At 47.1% G+C, this 18242-nt stretch overlaps 9 protein-coding genes across 9 annotated transcripts; 2 read left to right on the forward strand and 7 right to left on the reverse strand.

Moving 5' to 3' along the window:
- Positions 1–556: 556 nt before the first annotated feature.
- BDW43DRAFT_266991 (glycoside hydrolase family 7 protein) lies at positions 557–2330 on the reverse strand. The gene is made up of 2 exons (XM_032040937.1): positions 680–2330; positions 557–623 (listed from the first exon to the last, which is right to left on the reverse strand). Exons 1-2 carry the CDS (start codon positions 1911–1913, stop codon positions 610–612), a joined length of 1248 nt encoding a protein of 415 aa, XP_031903298.1. The 5' UTR covers positions 1914–2330; the 3' UTR covers positions 557–609.
- A 33-nt stretch (positions 2331–2363) lies between these two features.
- Positions 2364–4825, reverse strand: BDW43DRAFT_266993 (acyl-CoA synthetase). Its single transcript, XM_032040938.1, has 5 exons — positions 4330–4825; positions 3969–4270; positions 3010–3914; positions 2727–2959; positions 2364–2672 (listed from the first exon to the last, which is right to left on the reverse strand). The coding sequence occupies exons 1-5, from the start codon at positions 4682–4684 to the stop codon at positions 2632–2634; spliced, it is 1836 nt and encodes a 611-aa protein (XP_031903299.1). The 5' UTR covers positions 4685–4825; the 3' UTR covers positions 2364–2631.
- A 232-nt stretch (positions 4826–5057) lies between these two features.
- BDW43DRAFT_308143 (BolA family protein) lies at positions 5058–5528 on the forward strand (the record flags this gene model as incomplete). The annotated part of the gene is made up of 3 exons (XM_032046418.1): positions 5058–5099; positions 5171–5277; positions 5354–5528. The coding sequence occupies 3 exons, from the start codon at positions 5058–5060 to the stop codon at positions 5526–5528; spliced, it is 324 nt and encodes a 107-aa protein (XP_031903300.1).
- A 776-nt stretch (positions 5529–6304) lies between these two features.
- BDW43DRAFT_308144 (syntaxin) lies at positions 6305–7513 on the reverse strand (the record flags this gene model as incomplete). The annotated part of the gene is made up of 5 exons (XM_032046419.1): positions 6305–6369; positions 6429–6708; positions 6777–7243; positions 7303–7405; positions 7508–7513. The coding sequence occupies 5 exons, from the start codon at positions 7511–7513 to the stop codon at positions 6305–6307; spliced, it is 921 nt and encodes a 306-aa protein (XP_031903301.1).
- Positions 7514–9187: 1674 nt separating this feature from the next.
- Positions 9188–9874, forward strand: BDW43DRAFT_267000 (uncharacterized protein). Its single transcript, XM_032040939.1, has one exon. It carries the CDS (start codon positions 9402–9404, stop codon positions 9621–9623), a length of 222 nt encoding a protein of 73 aa, XP_031903302.1. The 5' UTR covers positions 9188–9401; the 3' UTR covers positions 9624–9874.
- A 784-nt stretch (positions 9875–10658) lies between these two features.
- Positions 10659–11045, reverse strand: BDW43DRAFT_308145 (uncharacterized protein; the record flags this gene model as incomplete). Its single annotated transcript, XM_032046420.1, has 1 exon — positions 10659–11045. The coding sequence occupies one exon, from the start codon at positions 11043–11045 to the stop codon at positions 10659–10661; it is 387 nt and encodes a 128-aa protein (XP_031903303.1).
- A 1167-nt stretch (positions 11046–12212) lies between these two features.
- BDW43DRAFT_267002 (uncharacterized protein) lies at positions 12213–12856 on the reverse strand (the record flags this gene model as incomplete). The annotated part of the gene is made up of 1 exon (XM_032040940.1): positions 12213–12856. A coding segment is annotated over exon 1 (301 nt), but the record flags the coding sequence as incomplete, so codon positions are not given.
- A 469-nt stretch (positions 12857–13325) lies between these two features.
- On the reverse strand, positions 13326–14298 carry BDW43DRAFT_267003 (MBL fold metallo-hydrolase). The gene has a single exon (XM_032040941.1). The coding sequence runs from the start codon at positions 14238–14240 to the stop codon at positions 13437–13439; it is 804 nt and encodes a 267-aa protein (XP_031903305.1). The 5' UTR covers positions 14241–14298; the 3' UTR covers positions 13326–13436.
- A 548-nt stretch (positions 14299–14846) lies between these two features.
- On the reverse strand, positions 14847–15862 carry BDW43DRAFT_298093 (peroxidase family protein; the record flags this gene model as incomplete). The annotated part of the gene is made up of 5 exons (XM_032044508.1): positions 14847–15019; positions 15074–15345; positions 15417–15464; positions 15529–15721; positions 15769–15862. The coding sequence occupies 5 exons, from the start codon at positions 15860–15862 to the stop codon at positions 14847–14849; spliced, it is 780 nt and encodes a 259-aa protein (XP_031903306.1).
- Between the last annotated feature and the right edge of the window lie 2380 nt (positions 15863–18242).

Raw genomic sequence — 18242 nt, forward strand, 5'->3', positions numbered from 1 at the left:
AGTTTGTAAGCCTTACTAACTATGCGGAATTATGGGATACCCAGTCTGGGCCAATCAGGGGTGTGAATCACCCACTATGCAAACAGATCAACCTCCAATATCCACATAACCGTCTCTTTGGTCAGCAGACCCACCCGCCCTTCGGCTGTATAAAGACCATTTGCATAGTTTGACCTGTTTGCAACTGCTTTCTTCACGTAAATGCATCCTGTAGAAGCGTTTCTTCAAGTCCAGGTGACAGTATAGGTGTGTGGGGTCAGCGAGAGAATTGGTTTCACTTACGAGGTCGGGTGCTATGCAGATTCCGGAAGTAGCACATGCCGGGGAGGATAAGAGGGGGTTTAGTTGGGGAAGTATAAAGGGCGGGTGAAGCGGGTGATGTCGAGGGATTCAGCGGCTCATTTGAGTTCTCTAATAGGGGAGGGGAAGATTAATCATTAGGCTGAGGGTTGGGGCGTGACACTAGTAAGTAATAAGAAGGCCTTTATTGCCGGCGAGAGGGCAACGAGGTAGCTTCTAGTTGAGAAAAGATACATTCCTAGGAACCGAGGTCCGGGCATAGAATTGCACCGAAGGCACACATAAAATGACAAGTATAATCACAGTTGACTACGAAAGAAAAGGTACATACATATACAGCCTCAGTTAAACAAGGCACATTTCTAATGCTTATATGTAGACCCAATGTCTCCCCACCGAATGTTGGAGAATTTCACATGAGTGTCCGGATGCAACTTCTCAATCAACGCTGGGTCACCCTCGGTGTCACTGCACGGCCCTGCATTGCCACTGTCAAGCCAGTGCATGAACGAACCTTTATCGTTCCAGACGCTTAATGCAAGAACCATGCCGCGACCCAGGGCCTGGCCCATTTCCTCGAGACCACCAAGACGATTGAAGGCACTCCCTGAGTCACTGCAGAAGTCCTTGGTGATCGAATCAACTGTTTTGCCTCCGGCTGTCACAGCAGCGTTTTGGATGACTTTGCCGTTCTGAATATAGAGGCGCCGGATTTCGTTGAGCTGGCCTGCAGTTGTATTGTCAGTTGTCAAAAATTGGGTGACAACGGTAAATGTCTCATTGGTGTTGACTTTAAGTCCGTGACCGTAGTAATCCTTTGCACCGAGACCATATGGGTTGAAGCCGCAGCCAGCCTTATCGCAGACGCCAGAATTTCCGCAGCCAGAGCCGCTGCACTCGTACAAACCGGTCGTGTTGCAAGGGTGCGGTGTAAGCCCAGTGGCTCGTGCGTTGGCTTCCCAAATGTCCATTTCCTGGCAGCAGGAGCCAACACCATCAGTGTTGCCTTCGCCATTGATCCAAGGTGTGGTGTAACATTGGGCGTCACAGTAGCCGGTTCCATATTTGGCTCCGGCTTGGTTCAGGGAGCTCTTTCCACCGGAGGCCTCCATTTCAGAGAGATATAAGGCCCCATTCATGCCACAGACAAGAGTGGAGGCGTCTACATCGAAGGTGAATTCCTGGTTTAGAAGCTTTAGCATGGAATAGTTCTCTCCGTCCTCCGCGAGCAGGTAAACGCGAGGGGACAAGGATTTTATGCTATCGCCGGTGCCCAGGTACTGGTGAAGAGTCAATGTGTCATCCTCTGTCTGGACACCGTAGTTGCTGTAGTCTGTGATGCCATCGAGGACACAGTTGTCGGCACAAGTTTGTTTATCCGGGCAGATGGTGGTATCTAGGCCGTTGCTATTGGTGCAAGAAGTTTCGGTTCCCTTTTTATGGATGAAGTGAGTTGCTGCGTCTAGAACGACCGAGGTATCTTGTTTTGTACAGCCACCTTGGGACGTGCATTTATAGGTGGTGAGTTTAGGATGCACTTCTTCTGTTGTTCCCACCTGTTGGGCTGTTATCAAGGGCAGAAGTACCACGAAAGGCGCGAGTTTCCGGATCATGCTGATTATCCTGTCGGCTGCTATGTAGAAAGGGTGCGTACTTTCTTTTCCACCCGGAGTGTCGCCTTTATTTATACATCTTGCTCAGCCAGGATCTAGACTTGTAGAAGTTTCAAAGTACCGGATATGAGCCAGTGATCAATCCGGGCCGACGGTCCGATTTGATTCATACAGCCTCTATTTTTCCGGTTGTTTCAACTCTATTATGATCTAGTTTTAGTTATATTATGATCAGCCGGGGCGAAGGATGGGCGTCAGCATTGTTGTCAGACTTAAGCTTATGAAGGGGTGTGATCAACATCTCCACAGGACAAAGCTAGTATCAACCTGAGACCAGGAACTAAATAAGCAAAGTGTATTTTGGTAGCCTGAAGAATCATATGTTTTGCCGGTCGTTGCGCACCGGAACGGATGCGGAGTGATCTCCGCATTTAACCGCTCCAGAAGCTGCAGATCAAGGACTAGGAAGCCCCGAGATGAGTTTCCGCTAAGCAGCACGACTTTCGGATCAAGCTGAAGGAGACCCTAGCGTCCGCGACCTATGCAACATATGAGCACGCCCTCTTTTTCGCCATCTCATAAGGATCCCGGCGCTTAGAGCAAGCCTTTAGTATCCAAGGTGGTGAAGATAAATCGAAAGTGATCTGTGAAATTCATTCAAGATGATCATATAATTACAATCGAGTATATAGTTTACAGTGGTGTTAATGTATTGCGACTAGATACCGAAGACCTCCTTAACGAGTGTCTTTTTATTCACTGACGAAAAGTAAGTATATTCACACCCCCCAGATAAGTCATTTAGGAGCTCACCTTTGCCCATTGCATTTCTTGGAATCGGTCCGTTGAGAACCTTCATTTCTTGGGGCATTTTATAGCTCGCAAGGCGATCTTTAAGGGCACGTCGCATATCTAGAGCACCCCATGGTTTGCCATTGCGGCCAGTATTCGCGGCCTTGTCCGCATTGAGGACGACTATGGCGGCGACTTTCTGGCCCCATTGTTCAGACGGAAGACCGACCACAGCTGCCTCACTAACTTGAGGGCTATATCATATCAGTATATGTAAATCATCCTGAGGCAGACAGACACTTACAGAGACAGCAACTCCCTCTCAACCTCCAACGCACTGACCTTTTCTCCACCGGTCTTGATAATATCGACACTCAGCCGACCTTGAATGAAATACATGGGCCCCTCCGCCCAGTCACCACTGGCTCCTTTACCGGCATGGTCGACTACTCGACGCGTAGCAACATCTCCAGTCTTGAACCACTTTCCCTTGCCATCGCCACTATCGACAAAGGCCTCCTGCGTCGCTTTTTCGTTGGCCCAGTATTCGGAGAAGATCGTAGGGCCGCGGAGCTGAATCTCGCCCTCTCGCTCGCGTTCATTCGCATCCAGTTCCTCACCAGGCTGGATAACCTCGTTTGTCTCCGTGTCGACTATTCTTGCTTCCACTGACGGTAGTGGCCACCCGACGCTGCCATCTATCCGATCAGCGAAGTCGAGGCCGCAACTGATCGCCATTCCGACTTCTGTCATTCCAAAGCGCTCAAGTAGGACGTTTCCATTGCTCAAATCTTGCCACGCCTGCTTAGTAGGGGTGGGCAAAGCTGCAGAACCAGAGATATTCAAGCGTAGATTCTCAGGGGCGATGCCCTTCCTAGCCGCTTCTTGGATTTCCGTGGAAAGGCCAGAGAAGGAGGATAATAGTCTATTATAGATGGTCGGGACTGCCGTAAGGAACGTAATCTTGCTGACGGAGGATTGGGGCAAAAAGGGAGCAGCAAGCCTTTTCCACACTGCATCTGTGTTGAAAGGGAACATAAACTCAATGGACGAGCCAGCCAGCACAGGCGTTACGATGGCATTGACCGTCCCATGGATATGATGCAGCGGAAGAAGATGGAGTAAACGATCCTCCCGAGAATATTTCCAGGCCGCTAGCAAAGATGCTGCTTGCGCACTGAGTGCCGATTGCGGGATTAACACGCCTTTCTAGGATGCATTAGTACCGGTATGTTCAGCGCCGCCAGGATAGGACGTCCTTACCGGTCTATTGGTAGTGCCCGAGGTGTACAACATCATCCCGCCGCGAGACTTCTGCTCAATATCCTGCAATTCCACCTGATTCGAGATACTCGCCCCCGTTTTAATTTTCTCCCTGACTTCTAGAATGGGTACCCTTTCAAGACCCGCCTTCAGTAAATCATGTGCCTTAGCCGCATACTTTTCGGTCGCAACGAGCATTTTTGCCTGGGAGTTATCCATAATGTACTTCAATTCGCCAACGGGAAATGCCGGAGAGAGGGGCAGGGCGATTGCATCGCTAGCAAGGATCGAAAGAAGGGTCACTGAGGTCAGAGTCAGTTTACACCTGGGCACAGTAAACGAGTACGAAGAGAAACAGTACCTACGTAATCGTAGCTATTCTCCGCGAGAAAAGCGATTCTCTCCCCCGCAAGTCCATCCCGCTGATCTCCCACCAATTCATGTAGTCTTTCCTTTGCACGAATGACATCGGCGACTAGATTGCCGTAAGTAAAGGAACGGGACGACGCGCTATGAACGACGGCAAGACTAGACTGATCGTGATCTTTTAGGGCTCGAAAGATAGGTAGATTCGGCAAAGTAGCGAGTGTCCGGTATTTGATAGGTGTTAACGATGATCGGTGATGAGCACTGCAGTTTAAGCCTGTCCGTAATGCGCGACGAGACAAGAGCACAGAGCCCCGCGACAGGACTGACACCAGCGTGCGTCCTTGCATATTGAGAAGTTAGCGTAAGGCGCGTAGCATGTCTCTCCTCTTCAGGAATGGTATAAATCAGTAGAAATAATAGTAGTCAACAAATATCCTAACTGCACAATTGGACTGATTGATGTCATTGTTTGGTATCAAAGTCGGGAGCTTTTTTGGCCGGCGTCGGAATTATGCCGATCGGCTGCACATTTTATGGGGACGTTCACATGACGACATGGAATACCAATGAGATCCATCAATTTATCACCACGATCCTACAACTCTCCGCAAATTGACATCTCCCACTTCTACCTCAATCCAACTACATCCCATGCTCTCCCTCCTCCGTCGTAGCCGTCCAGGCCTTCTTCCTCGTCGTCTATTCTCAACAACATCCAGCATGGCTTCCAATACCCCCATGCAAGATGTCATCCGTGAGAAAGTATGCAGTACTCTACAGCCTTTCGCTCCCTCAAATTCAATATAACGTACTAATGTCTTTCAATCTCCTAGATCTCGACTGCCTTCAACCCCTCGAACCTTATTATCCGGAACGACTCCCATCTTCATGCACATCACGCGCCAATGCGCGGGTCAGTCTCGAAGGAGACGCATTTTCAGTTAGTCTCCCGCCTTCTGTTATCCCGTGGCCTTATCCAAATCCAAAACCACTCAATCCTAATATTTACTCGATAGTGTAACAATTACTTCGGAAGCATTCCAGTCGAAGATGCAGCCCGCCCGTCACCGGATGGTCTACGCCTTGCTAAAGGACGAGATGAGCCAAGAAGGAGGGATTCATGCGCTGCAGTTGCGAACTCGGACGCCAGAGGAGGAACAGAGGGAGAAGGACAAACGGGCCCAGGCATAGAACACGGTACGACTAGGTTGCGAACAGTGTTCTTTGTGTAAATATGGATATGGTGATGCGATACCCGGTAAGATGACAAGCGGCGGCGCTGGTTATCTACTAGAACTCCCATAAGGAAGATTGGGTGGGTCAATAGGCACGTTCGATCTGCCATAGATCTGAGACGTCTTGTGTCGCGATGGCTCATTAGATTGATTAGTGGAATAGTCGATTATTACATAGATCTAGCGCCAAAAGTTCAAAGCAAGCGAAGAGACTCTAATATATACACGTGCACCAGTGTCATGCGCATCCTATCCAAGAGCTGCGGTCATCAGGCCGCATTCGACTGGGATGCGGGAACTATACACGACCATCAGTGAGTACATAAGACCACGGAAACAGGAAACGCAGGGGTAGAGACACATTCGCAAGACAAGCTTTTTCAAACACTGACAAAACGCGACAAACAACAAACAAGTGGTATAGCAAAGGTAGAAATACATAGGAGATCCAAAACAAATAAGAGAGTGAAGATCGACTCTGAGCTTACCGTGGTCATAGAGATAACACGGAGAACATCCTACCCGGTGGCAGTCGCACAGAAAGAAACAGGGGGAGAACAATCATTCCAGCCGTTGCATGGGTATACAAGGCTCGAGGCAACTAGACGGGAATAGGGAATCGAGAAAAATGAAACAAAGATACGGAAACGCAGTGTCGGAAACAAATGTTGATCGAAATCCGCGACAGGGCCAACATGGCCAACAGAATCACATTCAGGAAATTCATAGGCCTTAAGAGGACTTGTTGGCCTGGGTAACACCAACAGCAACACCAACCACGATGGCAATAATGAGGACTAGGACGCGGTCAGTTTTTAGACCCCAGATAAGATTAAATGGCAGTCGCGAGACTTACTAATGATAAGCAGAGCATACCACTTCCACTTTCTTGCCCGACGCGCGCTGTCAATGGCATGGGTGATCTGAGTGTTGGCATTGGCGACATTCCCAGCAACGTCCTCGGCACCTTGGTTGATCTGTTCCACGGCTGGTTCCTGCTGGTGCACAAGCTCTGCCACTTCTTGATACAGACGACCCAGTTCCATCATATCCTGCTCAATCTTCCGGATTGCGGCCGACCGCTCCAAGGCAGCTTGTCTGGCATCGTTGGCTTGGCGAGTCCGGCTACCAGTGAGCTAGATCATGCATATTAGCACAATATCCGTGAACCTGGGGACATGCGGCTTTCGCAAGTGCCACCTACCTGGAAGGTCTGCTCCTGGCCCATTAGAACATTATCAACACCCTGCTCCAGCTCCTCGGGGGTCGCGTCCGGGTTGGCAATTTCATATCGCCGGCGAACTTGCTCCCTCAAACGCTTCTGGAAATCCGACTGGGCCCGCTGGTACTGCTCGATTTCGCGACGCAGATTGCGGCTGGTGACATCGACCTGGGTCTGTACGCGGCTGTCTCCGGAGCCGGGGGTCTGCTTGATCTTCTTTAGGAGATCGCGGAGGTAGCGGAAACCGTTGTTGATTTCGTCCTCGACGTAGTCCAGGGCCTGGCGAGAAACTTGGTCTTCCTTTCCGGTGCTCGAGTCCAGCAAACCGTTCTGCGCGGCGGCGAGCTGCCCCTCTCTTTTGGCACGAATATCGGCGATACCATCGTTGATTTCACGGCACTTGTTCAACAAGGTGGTCGGGTCGGCAGGCTGGCCCACCTGGCCCATCTCTACCAAGCGATCGATTAGAGGATGCTCGATTGCATTGCGGTTCGCCATGCGCGCTTACCGTAGGATCCGTTGCCCTCTTCCACATCGTTGGCTCGTTCATAGCCTTGCTGGCTGGCGCCATAAGGGTTATAGGAGCCGTAGCCGCCTTGATTATTTCCGTACTAAATCAATCGTTCAATTAGTGGCCCGACGAAACATCGCGCGGATTAGGGGAGGGGTAAGAACGGGGGAGGCGGAAGGGTTGCTATATCGGGGAAGCGTACACTCATTGTGATACTAATTCAATCGATTGTTTTATGAAAGATCCAGATTAGGTTCCTCTTATAGCTTGATCGTATGTTGAGTATGTAGGCAAGCCTTAGGCAACCGATTGTGATTCGGAATGATGGCCAGCCCCGGGTCGTACGGGAAACTTGAGAGGGGGGGAGAGTCTGGGAAAGTGTATCGAAATGCGACAGGACGAAACTCCCACGGCGGCAAGAATGGGGGAAGAAATGGGAAAGCTCAATTAAATCAAAGAAAGTAAGAAAAAGGTAGGATGAGGGAGTCCGGTGAAAACGAAAGGAAGAAAAGTCAAGTAAGGTTACGGTAATCAGCGAGAAGAGGCGACGACGGAGTGAGACACGCGGCTGACTGATGAGTTGAATGAGTGGATGGATGCCTGAGGCTGTCCGACAAGCGATTATGAGACTTTTTCTTCTGTTGACTGGCCCGCAGAAAGTCCCTTCGTGCTAGAGAAAACACCCCGGAGGTTGAGGAGATTGGTCGGGAAGAAGAGAAGAAAGTAAAAGAGAATTTTCCTTTCAATTTCCCACACTAAATTTTGGAATCAGGGGGTCGCGAAAATTACGACTCGATTAGGATGTTTTCATTAATATTAGTAGGGGGCTTGGGGCTGAAGCACAGACCGGTCATAGCGACGATCGCCTCTGTCTCCCCTTTTCTCAATGGCTTAACAGGAAAGGATTTTGATAGTTTCGACATTTTGTCTTATTTTCTGGGCAACGGTGATAACTCTACATCTAGGCTACAGGGTAGTATGTCGAATATCTTTTCCGTTGCGTCGATTCATCACTGAGAAAGTCAAAGTCGTTCAATATCAGTGTCAGGGGGTCACTAAGTTAAGTGTCATTACTTGTCCGACCTTTATTTTTTTTTTTTTATCTTTCTTTTTCTTTTTGAAGAGGCTGTCACAAGGATAGACCCAGAGTTATCGCTGGTATTCTTTTGCTAGGAGAGATACTCCATAGAACAATCCCCTACTCCGAAATATCAAACGTCAACCCTAAAAAATCTTGTGTTCGAGACGTTCGAGAACCATGGTCCATCCAATGAGGGTCCAACCACCAGCTCAGAGAAGCTCTGCACGTCATCCTACATCAACATACTGTAGGAGATATCTTCAACATGCCTTGGCGGAGTAATCAATTGCATTACCAGCACCCTATAAGGTGATACCTAAAATCTAGGTAGATCTAGATCAACATTGACGGTTTCACCCCATAACTAAACGTGCCCCTCCTAGTCATTTATAGTGAAATTACATCAATTTCCTCAGCCACGGTATTCTCCACCGCCACCATCCACTTGCCATATGTCACGTTTCATCACCTCACATCTTAATAATTCTTAGTATACACTCTAAATCGTAGCATATTTACTCTATGAATATTGCTTGCTCTGACGCACATGCAAAATCTCGTAGAGTTCAACAGAGAGCCCTTGCATACTTTATTTAGAAAAAGGGTAAAAAAAAAAAAAGTCAAAGACCCAAATTAGTGGGCAGCTATGCAAAACCCCACAGAGGACCCTGACCAGGCTTAACGGTTTTCTCCAATCTTACTGGTCCAGCGCATCCTTTTGAACAAATTATATTTAGCAACAATCCCCATCTGTCAACTACCGTTCGTCCACTTTTCTCGTTACCTGAGACATACTTGAACCTCAACGATTCGACAGCCACCGCTTCAAAAATCAGGCGAATCAAACAAAATAAACAAGGAAAGCTCACGATCATATTATTGTCGCGCGGGTAAATTCGGCACGGCAACAGTCTTGTCTTCCTTCTAGCAACGCTCCTTGGATGAGCTACTTTACATATGCGGCGTTCTATCTCGATACGAGTTATGAGTACTAGGCGTGATCCTGCTTTGAGGCATGAAACAATGCCTCGAGCATACTAGACTCGCTCTTCATCTGGTATTCCTTCATGGATATCGCGCAACTACTTATTCAAGTAGGTTTATATATTGTCGGGTGACCCAGTCTTTCGTAAACCTATCAGTCTCTCCTGAGACATATATATTACCCCGATTAGAACCGATGTTGTCCATTAGGAGGATTGAAATCGCATTTCTATATTCAGATCTAATGGTATAAGCCCAGGTCTAAATAACCACTTGTCGATTCGACGGCATTGCTTAAGCAAAAAATGGCAATTTGGCAAGGAGCATGCTAAACAAGGCTCTGATACATGCATTAAATGCCGAGCCGATTTCAGTGGCAAGATTGTTATTCCCCGGATGCAGCACTGCTTATCAAAAATATATATACTTCTCGCCCCAGCCTCAGCTGAACCATGGTTAGTTAAGAGGAGAGTATCCCAGTAATTACTCAGCGGACAGTCCGACAGTCCGTGGATACCAGTCAGCAAATTCTGTATTCAACAGCAACAATACAAGACCATGGCTAGTAAAACGTGGAGAAACGCCTGACGCCGCGGGTAATTGTCCAACCCCCTTGCATGTTTCAAAGCACACGACCGGTTGCCCAATAAAGCACGAGTATTTGCAAGCCTGGACTGTCTTTCGGACTGTCTTTCTCCCTTTCCTGCTGTCTATAGATAGATGAATTCTATTCGTAACTCAATCAATAGCACAATGACCATCACTTTTGTATCTCTTCCTATAATCGATGTCCTCACTCAACGACAGCCCACATCAGCAGCTGCCGGAATTTAACCAAGCCGAAGAGTGCTGTAGTCTAGGACAGAAAGGAGGGTATTCTTGGAAGGATTAGTATGCCGCTTTTCTTTGAGCACAGGGAAGGTTGTCTTGTGAGAGCTGTTGGAGTTTATGAGCATGTGAGGACTTGGGCAGAGATTCAGGACCTAGAGACGAGTATTTTTGATGAGATGGTGAGCTTTCCTCTTAAGGCCAGTGCAGTCCTCTACTCTAGATCTACTGAGTATAGTCTTGGAACTACATGTTCGAGAGATGTTTAGCAGTCAATTCTGGTCACTATTCATGTTACGCTGCTAATGTCAGAAACCGGGCTTTGCATATCAATCCCGCCCAAGGGGCATATATGGCAATCATTAAACACAGCACTTGTATCCAATTAGTTCCATTCCTTCATTAAAACCGTGAACTACAACCCTATCCTCCTATCGAGATGGTCCTGGCACAAGTTCCCTCAAGCACGGCAATTGACGACACCGTTGTTCAGGTTGACTGGGGCATTGGAGGCCGGGTCTCCGTTCAAGTCGAGATACGTATGCTGAGCGGTGAGTGTTCCAATCGGGACACCGTTGTTTTTGATAACACAGTTGATGGTCTGAGGGAACGACGTCAGCTGAGCAGACGAGGCGAGAACGTTGCCGCTGGCTCCAACAGAGGTGCCACCGTAGAGGCCCTTGATGCTCCTGTCATTGCCATCGGCGGGGAAAGTGACGCCAGCGTATGCCCCGCTCTGGTCGTTGGAGAGGGCAAGAGTCACTTGGGCGACATCACGGACCTCAAGGGGGGCGGCAGAGATAGAGGCCGTGAGGAAAGCAATGATGACAGCGAAGTTGGCCTTCATGTTGATGGTTGGTTGAGTTGGTTAAGGGAGGATGGATTCTTCTGAGGGAGATTGATGAATGGAAACTGTTTTAGGGCTTGGAGACTTTAGCTTGATTGGGATGCTTTGCTTGATGTGATGAAGGATATGGCAAAGGGGGGAGAGCAGGTTGAATTTATACCTTTTTTTTCCCCCCACGCTCTATCTATCAGGATGGCGAACCATGGTCGGTGTACACGGCTCTCACAGCCTCCGATTCTGCTATTATTAGGCCCTCCATCATCCAAATCGATACCTCCATCTATACTCAGCTTATCAGCCCTCGTAATTGGAATCTCCTTGATTGGCCTTGTCTCTCAGGTTGAGACAATGATTCCCTGCGAAGCAAGAGTGTTCCCAATTGGAACAACCCGGAACTGGATTTGGGTTCCAGAGACTGTACAGGAACCAAAGGGCCCGATCGCCAGAACCGAGAGTTGTCTTCCTAAGAGGTACATGTTGTATAACGAAATCGTAGTATGACGTATCCCAGGAGCCTTTTAAGATCTCGACCGGGTAAAGGTTGCCAGAGTAGGTTCGTATCGGTAAGGCTATATCCCCAGTTCGGAGGATATACTACGGAATATCGCCATTTTAGGCGTGCCAATTACATTGTATCTCAATGGAAAACCACAAATCTGGATGGTCCATATTTCGCTGAGTGGATCCTGCTCTCTTTTTGGCGAGTTAGATGCATATATAGGGCAATAGTGTCTTACAATATGACGTTGTGGGGCGCAGTCTATCATCTGATCCGAGGTCTACTGTATTGTGTCCCACAGCTAGGCCGTAGTTTATATCTGATAGTTATTGAGAACCATTCAACATTAGAACTAACCCGAGTTCAGAGAATACGTGGTGCCTTTGGATCTTGAAACCGATAGAATTAGTAAAATCGAAAAGTGGTAGACTAGGTATGCTAGACCGATTAGGCAAGTAGATTTAGGCATCCAGGCATAGAAAAAGAAAAAAGAAGAGTGGTCAAAGAAAGTAGGAAGTCGGATTGAACCGAATATGATGGATATCAATTCCGATGACACATCGAACGGCTACCACGCCACCAAGAGCCCAATCCTCGTATCCCCGCATTGTCTCACTCATGAACCTTCTGGTTAGCGATTTGTTACTGTGGGGTATTATCAATATCAAGTTGTACATTTTAGTCTAAGTAAATGCCTGGTTGCAGTCACACCTCGTTGGTTGTGCCCTCAGCGTGTTTATATCCGTGAGCATCGTTACACTAGGCAGGCAGCTATAGCGACATCAACATTGCGACATGCGCCTTCAGTCAACTGTATCAAGGTTGTGCTGACTATGAATACGATCTTGATCATCTCGCTATTGAGGGCTGGCTGAACAGTGCCTTGAAAGGGAATCGCAACCGAAAAAAAAGAGAGCAAGAGAAAGGCAAGACCTAGAGAAAGAACGCCACTGCCTCCACCAACTGCATACAAACCATAAATCTTAGAGGCTCTTCTCACTCCGCTTTCCACAGCATCCGCCACCTGTTGTGTCCCTCCTTTATCACTCGTTGGGACCATCTTATTCCCGTATTCGACCCTTGGCAGCCAACCATATACTCCGAGTTACATTCCATCTAATAGCCATCTACCAGTTACCAAAACCTTGTTTGTATTAATTATCAGACACAGTCTAACTTCACCGCTACTTCTCGCATGTCTTGCATCGACTTTGCGGGATATTCTCGTCATTCCTTTACGATTCGCGCGGAGGAATCATCCTTCCGTGTAGTATTCCCGTCTGTATATACATGCCTTGGAAGAAAACTCGTCAAGTGAGACAGTTTGGTTGCCTGATTCCCATTCCGGAAATCATGCCTGAGCGATAAGACATACCTTAGACATGCTTCTCTTCAAGGTAGCTGTACCCGAATGGTAGTTGTTGTGAGCTCATATCATGCAAAAAGCCGCCACCAACGCATGTTCCTAAAAATAAAGATCACTTTCGCAAAGGTGTGATGCAGGCAATAGCGCAAAAATCGAATGATCACAGGTAAACTATTTGACCTCGTTCATTCTATCGAAGCATATATGAGATCCAAGGTGTGGAAATAGGACTCCCATTTTCTCGGCTACACTCAAGCCAACCAAGTCTATAATCCGGATCAAATACAAGTAGATCCTAGCTGGCTAATCAGGGATAATGCTGAATCAGTTTGATACCCAGCCTACTCACTGGGAGCAAATCATTGACTACAGCTTTACGTCAGATATCTTCAATCTACGTCTGCCTGTGCAGGAGTACAGGGATTACCCAATTAGCCGTATATATCTAGACTGCACCAATCCCATTTACCCTAGCTCAAGCTCTTACATATTATGTACACCATCTGAGCAAAAAAATCACGAGTTCCTACAGAACCGACACTGGCTTACCGGGCTTAAGCCAGCACACTTTATCATTAATCCCCTCCGCCTCGAAAACCTCACGCAGCTCCTTCCCAAACTGAGTAAAATGATGCCATGATTCATAATGCATAGGAACCAGAACATCGGCCTTGATTTCCCGGAACAGTTTGGCAGCCTGTTTGCCATCCATGGTAATCTGAATAAGGGGACTGTTGGGATCCTCAACGTTGCTGGGTGCATGTGCATTGCCTAGATTAAACACTGCAGCACAGACATGGTACTGGTTCGCCATCTGTTTCAATTCCTCGACGTAGACCGTGTCACCAGAAAAATAGATTGCGTTGGGAAGGCCGTCGCGGCCGCTTCCGAACCCTTCTCCGGTGATGATGAAGCCAGTGCATTCGCCTCCGGGGAGATGCTGGGTCGGCGTGCCGATGACCTGGAATTTCTTGCCGGCAATGAGAGTTTCCATCTTCTCCCATGGTTGGAGCCCGTGGACGGCGGGCCGTGGAGAGAGGTTCTTAGCGCCGTCGACGGTGGTAAAGACGCGTCGTCCGTCTAGGAGGCGGCGACCGAGGTCGTCGAGATTGTCAGGGTGGTCTTCGTGGCTTAAAAGTACGGCATCGATTATAGGGAGCTGGTCAAGGCCAAGGCTAGGGTCGTCTGTTACAGTGAGGGCGACGGATTCTGAGACATCGAACTTGGTGCCGGCGGGTGAGAAGAAGGGATCGGTGATCATGCTAACCCCATTTATCTCGAGGATGGCAGTGGCAGTACCAATATGGGTAACGTTCAAGGTCACAGCCATTATGACGAGTGATATTATATGCAATAGTAGAAGGAAGTAGCTATGCCTTATCTTGAAGAATGATTGGGATGTTGGTGTGGCTAGGGATTCGGGGGGAGAGGGGGTATTTATCTGCAAAAAAAATGCACTGCTGGAGAGGATATTTCATTGATAATATCAAGTTTAACAGATGTAATACAACGCTTGGTAATCTTTCTCTTGCCATTATTAATAGAATATTGATGTATAGAAACTTCGAACCTCATGAAATCCGGCACCCGTGGTAGTTAGGTCTTTTTCCCAAAAGGGTTACAGAATCCGCCAAGAACTTGTCGATTCGGGATGTGATTGGCAGACCGAATATATTCGCCGCTGAAGAAAAACCTGGGATCCGGATTCATTTTGTCAGGACGATCATAAAGGTATTCATGATATCTGGTCAGTCATCCATGTGGGAGCCAGATCCTCCCACAGTTCCAGGTTCCCCAAAGTAACACTTAGTAATAATTAAAGTAGCCCTTACACACGTATATCAGTCGTTTATTCCATTAGTGTCCGCTGATGCTTCTCTTGTACACTATACTGCCATTTTAACTCTTAAATAAGCTCAACTTACCAACATCTCGTCTAAATCCCAAGACCAGAATGCAAGTCTCGCCGACTCTCAGCCCGAGCCCTATTAGCAGGCGTGATAAGATTAGTAGCATTCGCAATCATCTGCGTCACCCCCATAATATCCGACTGGCCCACAATTTTCTCCCGTCTCTTCCATCCCAGCTCCGTCGGGAAGCGTTCGTTTTCTTCCCAATCAACATTTAGTCATGTGATAGATAGATAAAGTAAGATGGACTCACTGAAAAAGTACTCCACAAGACTTCTATTCACCTTTCCGTGTTGCATGTCGCCGAACGCAATGATAGGAGCCGCCACCTCCCCGAGACTAAACTGTTCCATCGTTGAAGTGAATGTATACGTAGGGTTGAATGCTTTGGATTCAATCTGGCGTGCTACCTTGCTGTTGGCTAACATATTGGCGTCCAGGATAGGACCGGTCCAGTATTTCTTTGTTTCTTCGAAGATTGTATCGTTGAAGACATAGTTGTTTCCGAAGTAGGCGTCGGTGCGGCTTTTAGAAGTTAGATTTTGGCTTTGATGAAAGGGTAGGTTGAGGAGGGTAGAATGGTAATACGGACTAACCTCAAGCTCGCATCGTGTTCTAAGAGATTGTGTTTGTTGAGTTGGTCGCTGAAGATGTGTCAGCGTTGACCAGATGGGGGGAAGCTGCATATATAATTCTAGGGTATCTTACAGGGTGAAGAATGTAGCATTAGGCTCTGGATTAACAATGATAGCCATGTCAAACATCAGACTCGCAAGCGAGGCGTTAAAGTTCAGAGCTGCTGATAGTCCCTTAACGACATTGTGCCGTGTAAGGTTTCTGCCATCATGAGGGAGAAATCCATGGTTTGCGAGAGTGTTCATCATGGGGCAAGGGCCTCGAACTAGGACAATCAGCATTTATACTAACAGAGCTGGATATCGTCTATACAGTCTTTTGGCCCTGCGGGCTTCCATTGCCCATAGTGAGGGTTAGCGGAGGCTAAGGTGAAAACTAAAGCAGTTGAAATAAAGGAGAATTTCATGTTTGTAGCTGTTGGTTGTCTACCGATATTGAAGTGAGTAGAAAATTTAATGGTTTTGAGTATTTCTATCTGCAACTGAACTAGACGGCAAAAGAGTACTTATAAGATGAGCTGGTCTTCCAGACGGCAGACCTACATGACGCAAGCACAGCAACGCGCCGGATATAATCTTGATGTTGTTTCAGAGGATTTTTATGCCTGACAAGCTTAAACCAGGGGCAACAGTAGCCACTGAGGGTTGTTGTATTAGTAGCATTGTTTGAGGCCATACATAATCATATGCATCTGTGGATCTCTTTATAGCTCGTACTCGTACCATAAGCCAAGTTTGTCAGCCATCTAGGCAAACCAAGAGGATAGGCATCCTCCTTATCGACTTGGACACTGCCCCTGCCCCCGGGTTTTCCTGTATATCTCCACTTCTGAGACTTCGTTAAATTTTATTTTCATATATCGTGATTATCTTTAGACTAATGAGTTCCTACGCTAATTATATGTATCTCGTTGAACATATCACGGCGTAGCTGTAGAACTATAGTGGCACAGTCTACCAATGGGTTCAAAGCGAGACCCACTTTGTCGATCAAAATTCTCGTACTCGTACATCTACCCATATTTGATCAACCATTGCAACTTTGAATCGTCTTGATCTAAAACTTCAAATCCGATAAGAGACTGTTACTAGGCAGATCCGAATTCGAACCCAAACCCGAATCCTAAAGTGGGGATGATATCTCACAATCAGAATAACCATGGCCTGTTTCAAAAGTTATGCCTAGAATGAGTAGCCATAGGCAATTGCCTTGGTATTTCTAGTGGCACTTAACGAAGTAATACATTCGAAATGTACTGGTCATCTATACTCCTTCATACTGGTCAAGCCACTAATCACAGTCTTGGAAGTCAAAACAGGTTATCTCAAGGCAGTTGATCTCAGGTGTTATTTTTAGATAGCTATAGTCAGGGTTTTCTCTTGTTGTGAAATCAAACTCTACCGACCAAGCCTCGGCAAGTGTAGTACGTATTAGAGCATATCTACAAGTATGCCAGCCAAGAACCATAAATATACTTGAAGCTCAGGCGGCCAAGGGCCTTTAGATGAAATTGATGGATACTAATTATGCCAACCTTATCCCTCTTTGATACACTTACATAACCTATTTTATGGTCTATCAGGCAGTGGTGTCTCCGTCCATTGTCAACCCACTCGACCAAAAATACCAGCTGATATCTTTGTCGTGCCTTGGACTCTATATATGTCCTACCAACACCAATTCCTTCACAACCGACAGCACCGAATGTGGCCATCTTGGGCAGAAGATCTCCACGAGACGGGATGTTCCAGATGAACCACCAGAGTTCTTACGAGTTCACCTATCCCACTCTCCATCTCGGACTTTACAGATCTCCCTTTCATTATCAATCATTGGTGCCGCCATAGTCAGCGTGCACTCCGTATAGAGCTTCAAAATAAAAATTAGCTGAGGATCACGAAAGACTGGCTTAGCCAACCCACTTATAACCTCACAAACTAGAATGCCTAAGACTAGGACCAACACAATACAGACAACCCATCCATCCAACAACCTGCCTTTAAACATCACAATATAATCCAACATCCTAACAAAACCTCAACCCCTAACTCAACGCTGCATCACTCACAAATCCATAACAATCCCAACCAATCAAAACCCCCCAAAATCACCATGATTATCCATCCACCTCCGACCTTTCCGAAGAAATACCTATCTATCCAAACCAGGACCCAGATCACTAATCCAATTCACTAAAGCAAGGTACAAGGCACACAGTGGCACACGACCAAAAGAAAACCCACCATCAACGGTATCCAGTTAGTTATCCACAACCATCTCCACCGCCTTAACTTGCCTAATGCGGACTAATGCTAGGGCCAAGCTAAGCTTAAATTGTGCATGTCGACCTGTGGCCAATGAAAATCGGACGGAGCTCCGGGTTCAGTTCGTGTTTGTCATCGTTTTCGCAGATTCTCGGAGGAGAAGCTGAACTCCGTTTGGCTTGGTTTACCAGCCACTTTTTTTTTTTTTTTTTTTTTCAGTCTTGCTTTTCCTTTCCCCCCTGCTTTTTTCGTTTATTTTCTATTTTTTTTGTTTTCTTTTTTTCTCTTTTTTTTTTTTTTTTTTTTTTTTTTTTTTTTTTGTGTGGGTGGTGAGATTTGACTGTGATGGGTAGGTAAGGTACGGAGTGTGACTATGTACATGTGATTATTATGGGGAATGGTGTGATTTGCTTTGCTAGGTAGTATGTATTATGTACTTGCATAGATGTACTGCAGGTAACTGGACTGCTTCTGTGTCTGTGTCGGGCATGTGGTGTTGTATCCCTTACGGTGTACATACAT

This window comes from Aspergillus alliaceus (genome assembly GCF_009176365.1).
Source record: "Aspergillus alliaceus strain CBS 536.65 unplaced genomic scaffold BDW43scaffold_8, whole genome shotgun sequence".
NCBI classification, from domain to species: Eukaryota; Fungi; Ascomycota; class Eurotiomycetes; order Eurotiales; family Aspergillaceae; genus Aspergillus; species Aspergillus alliaceus.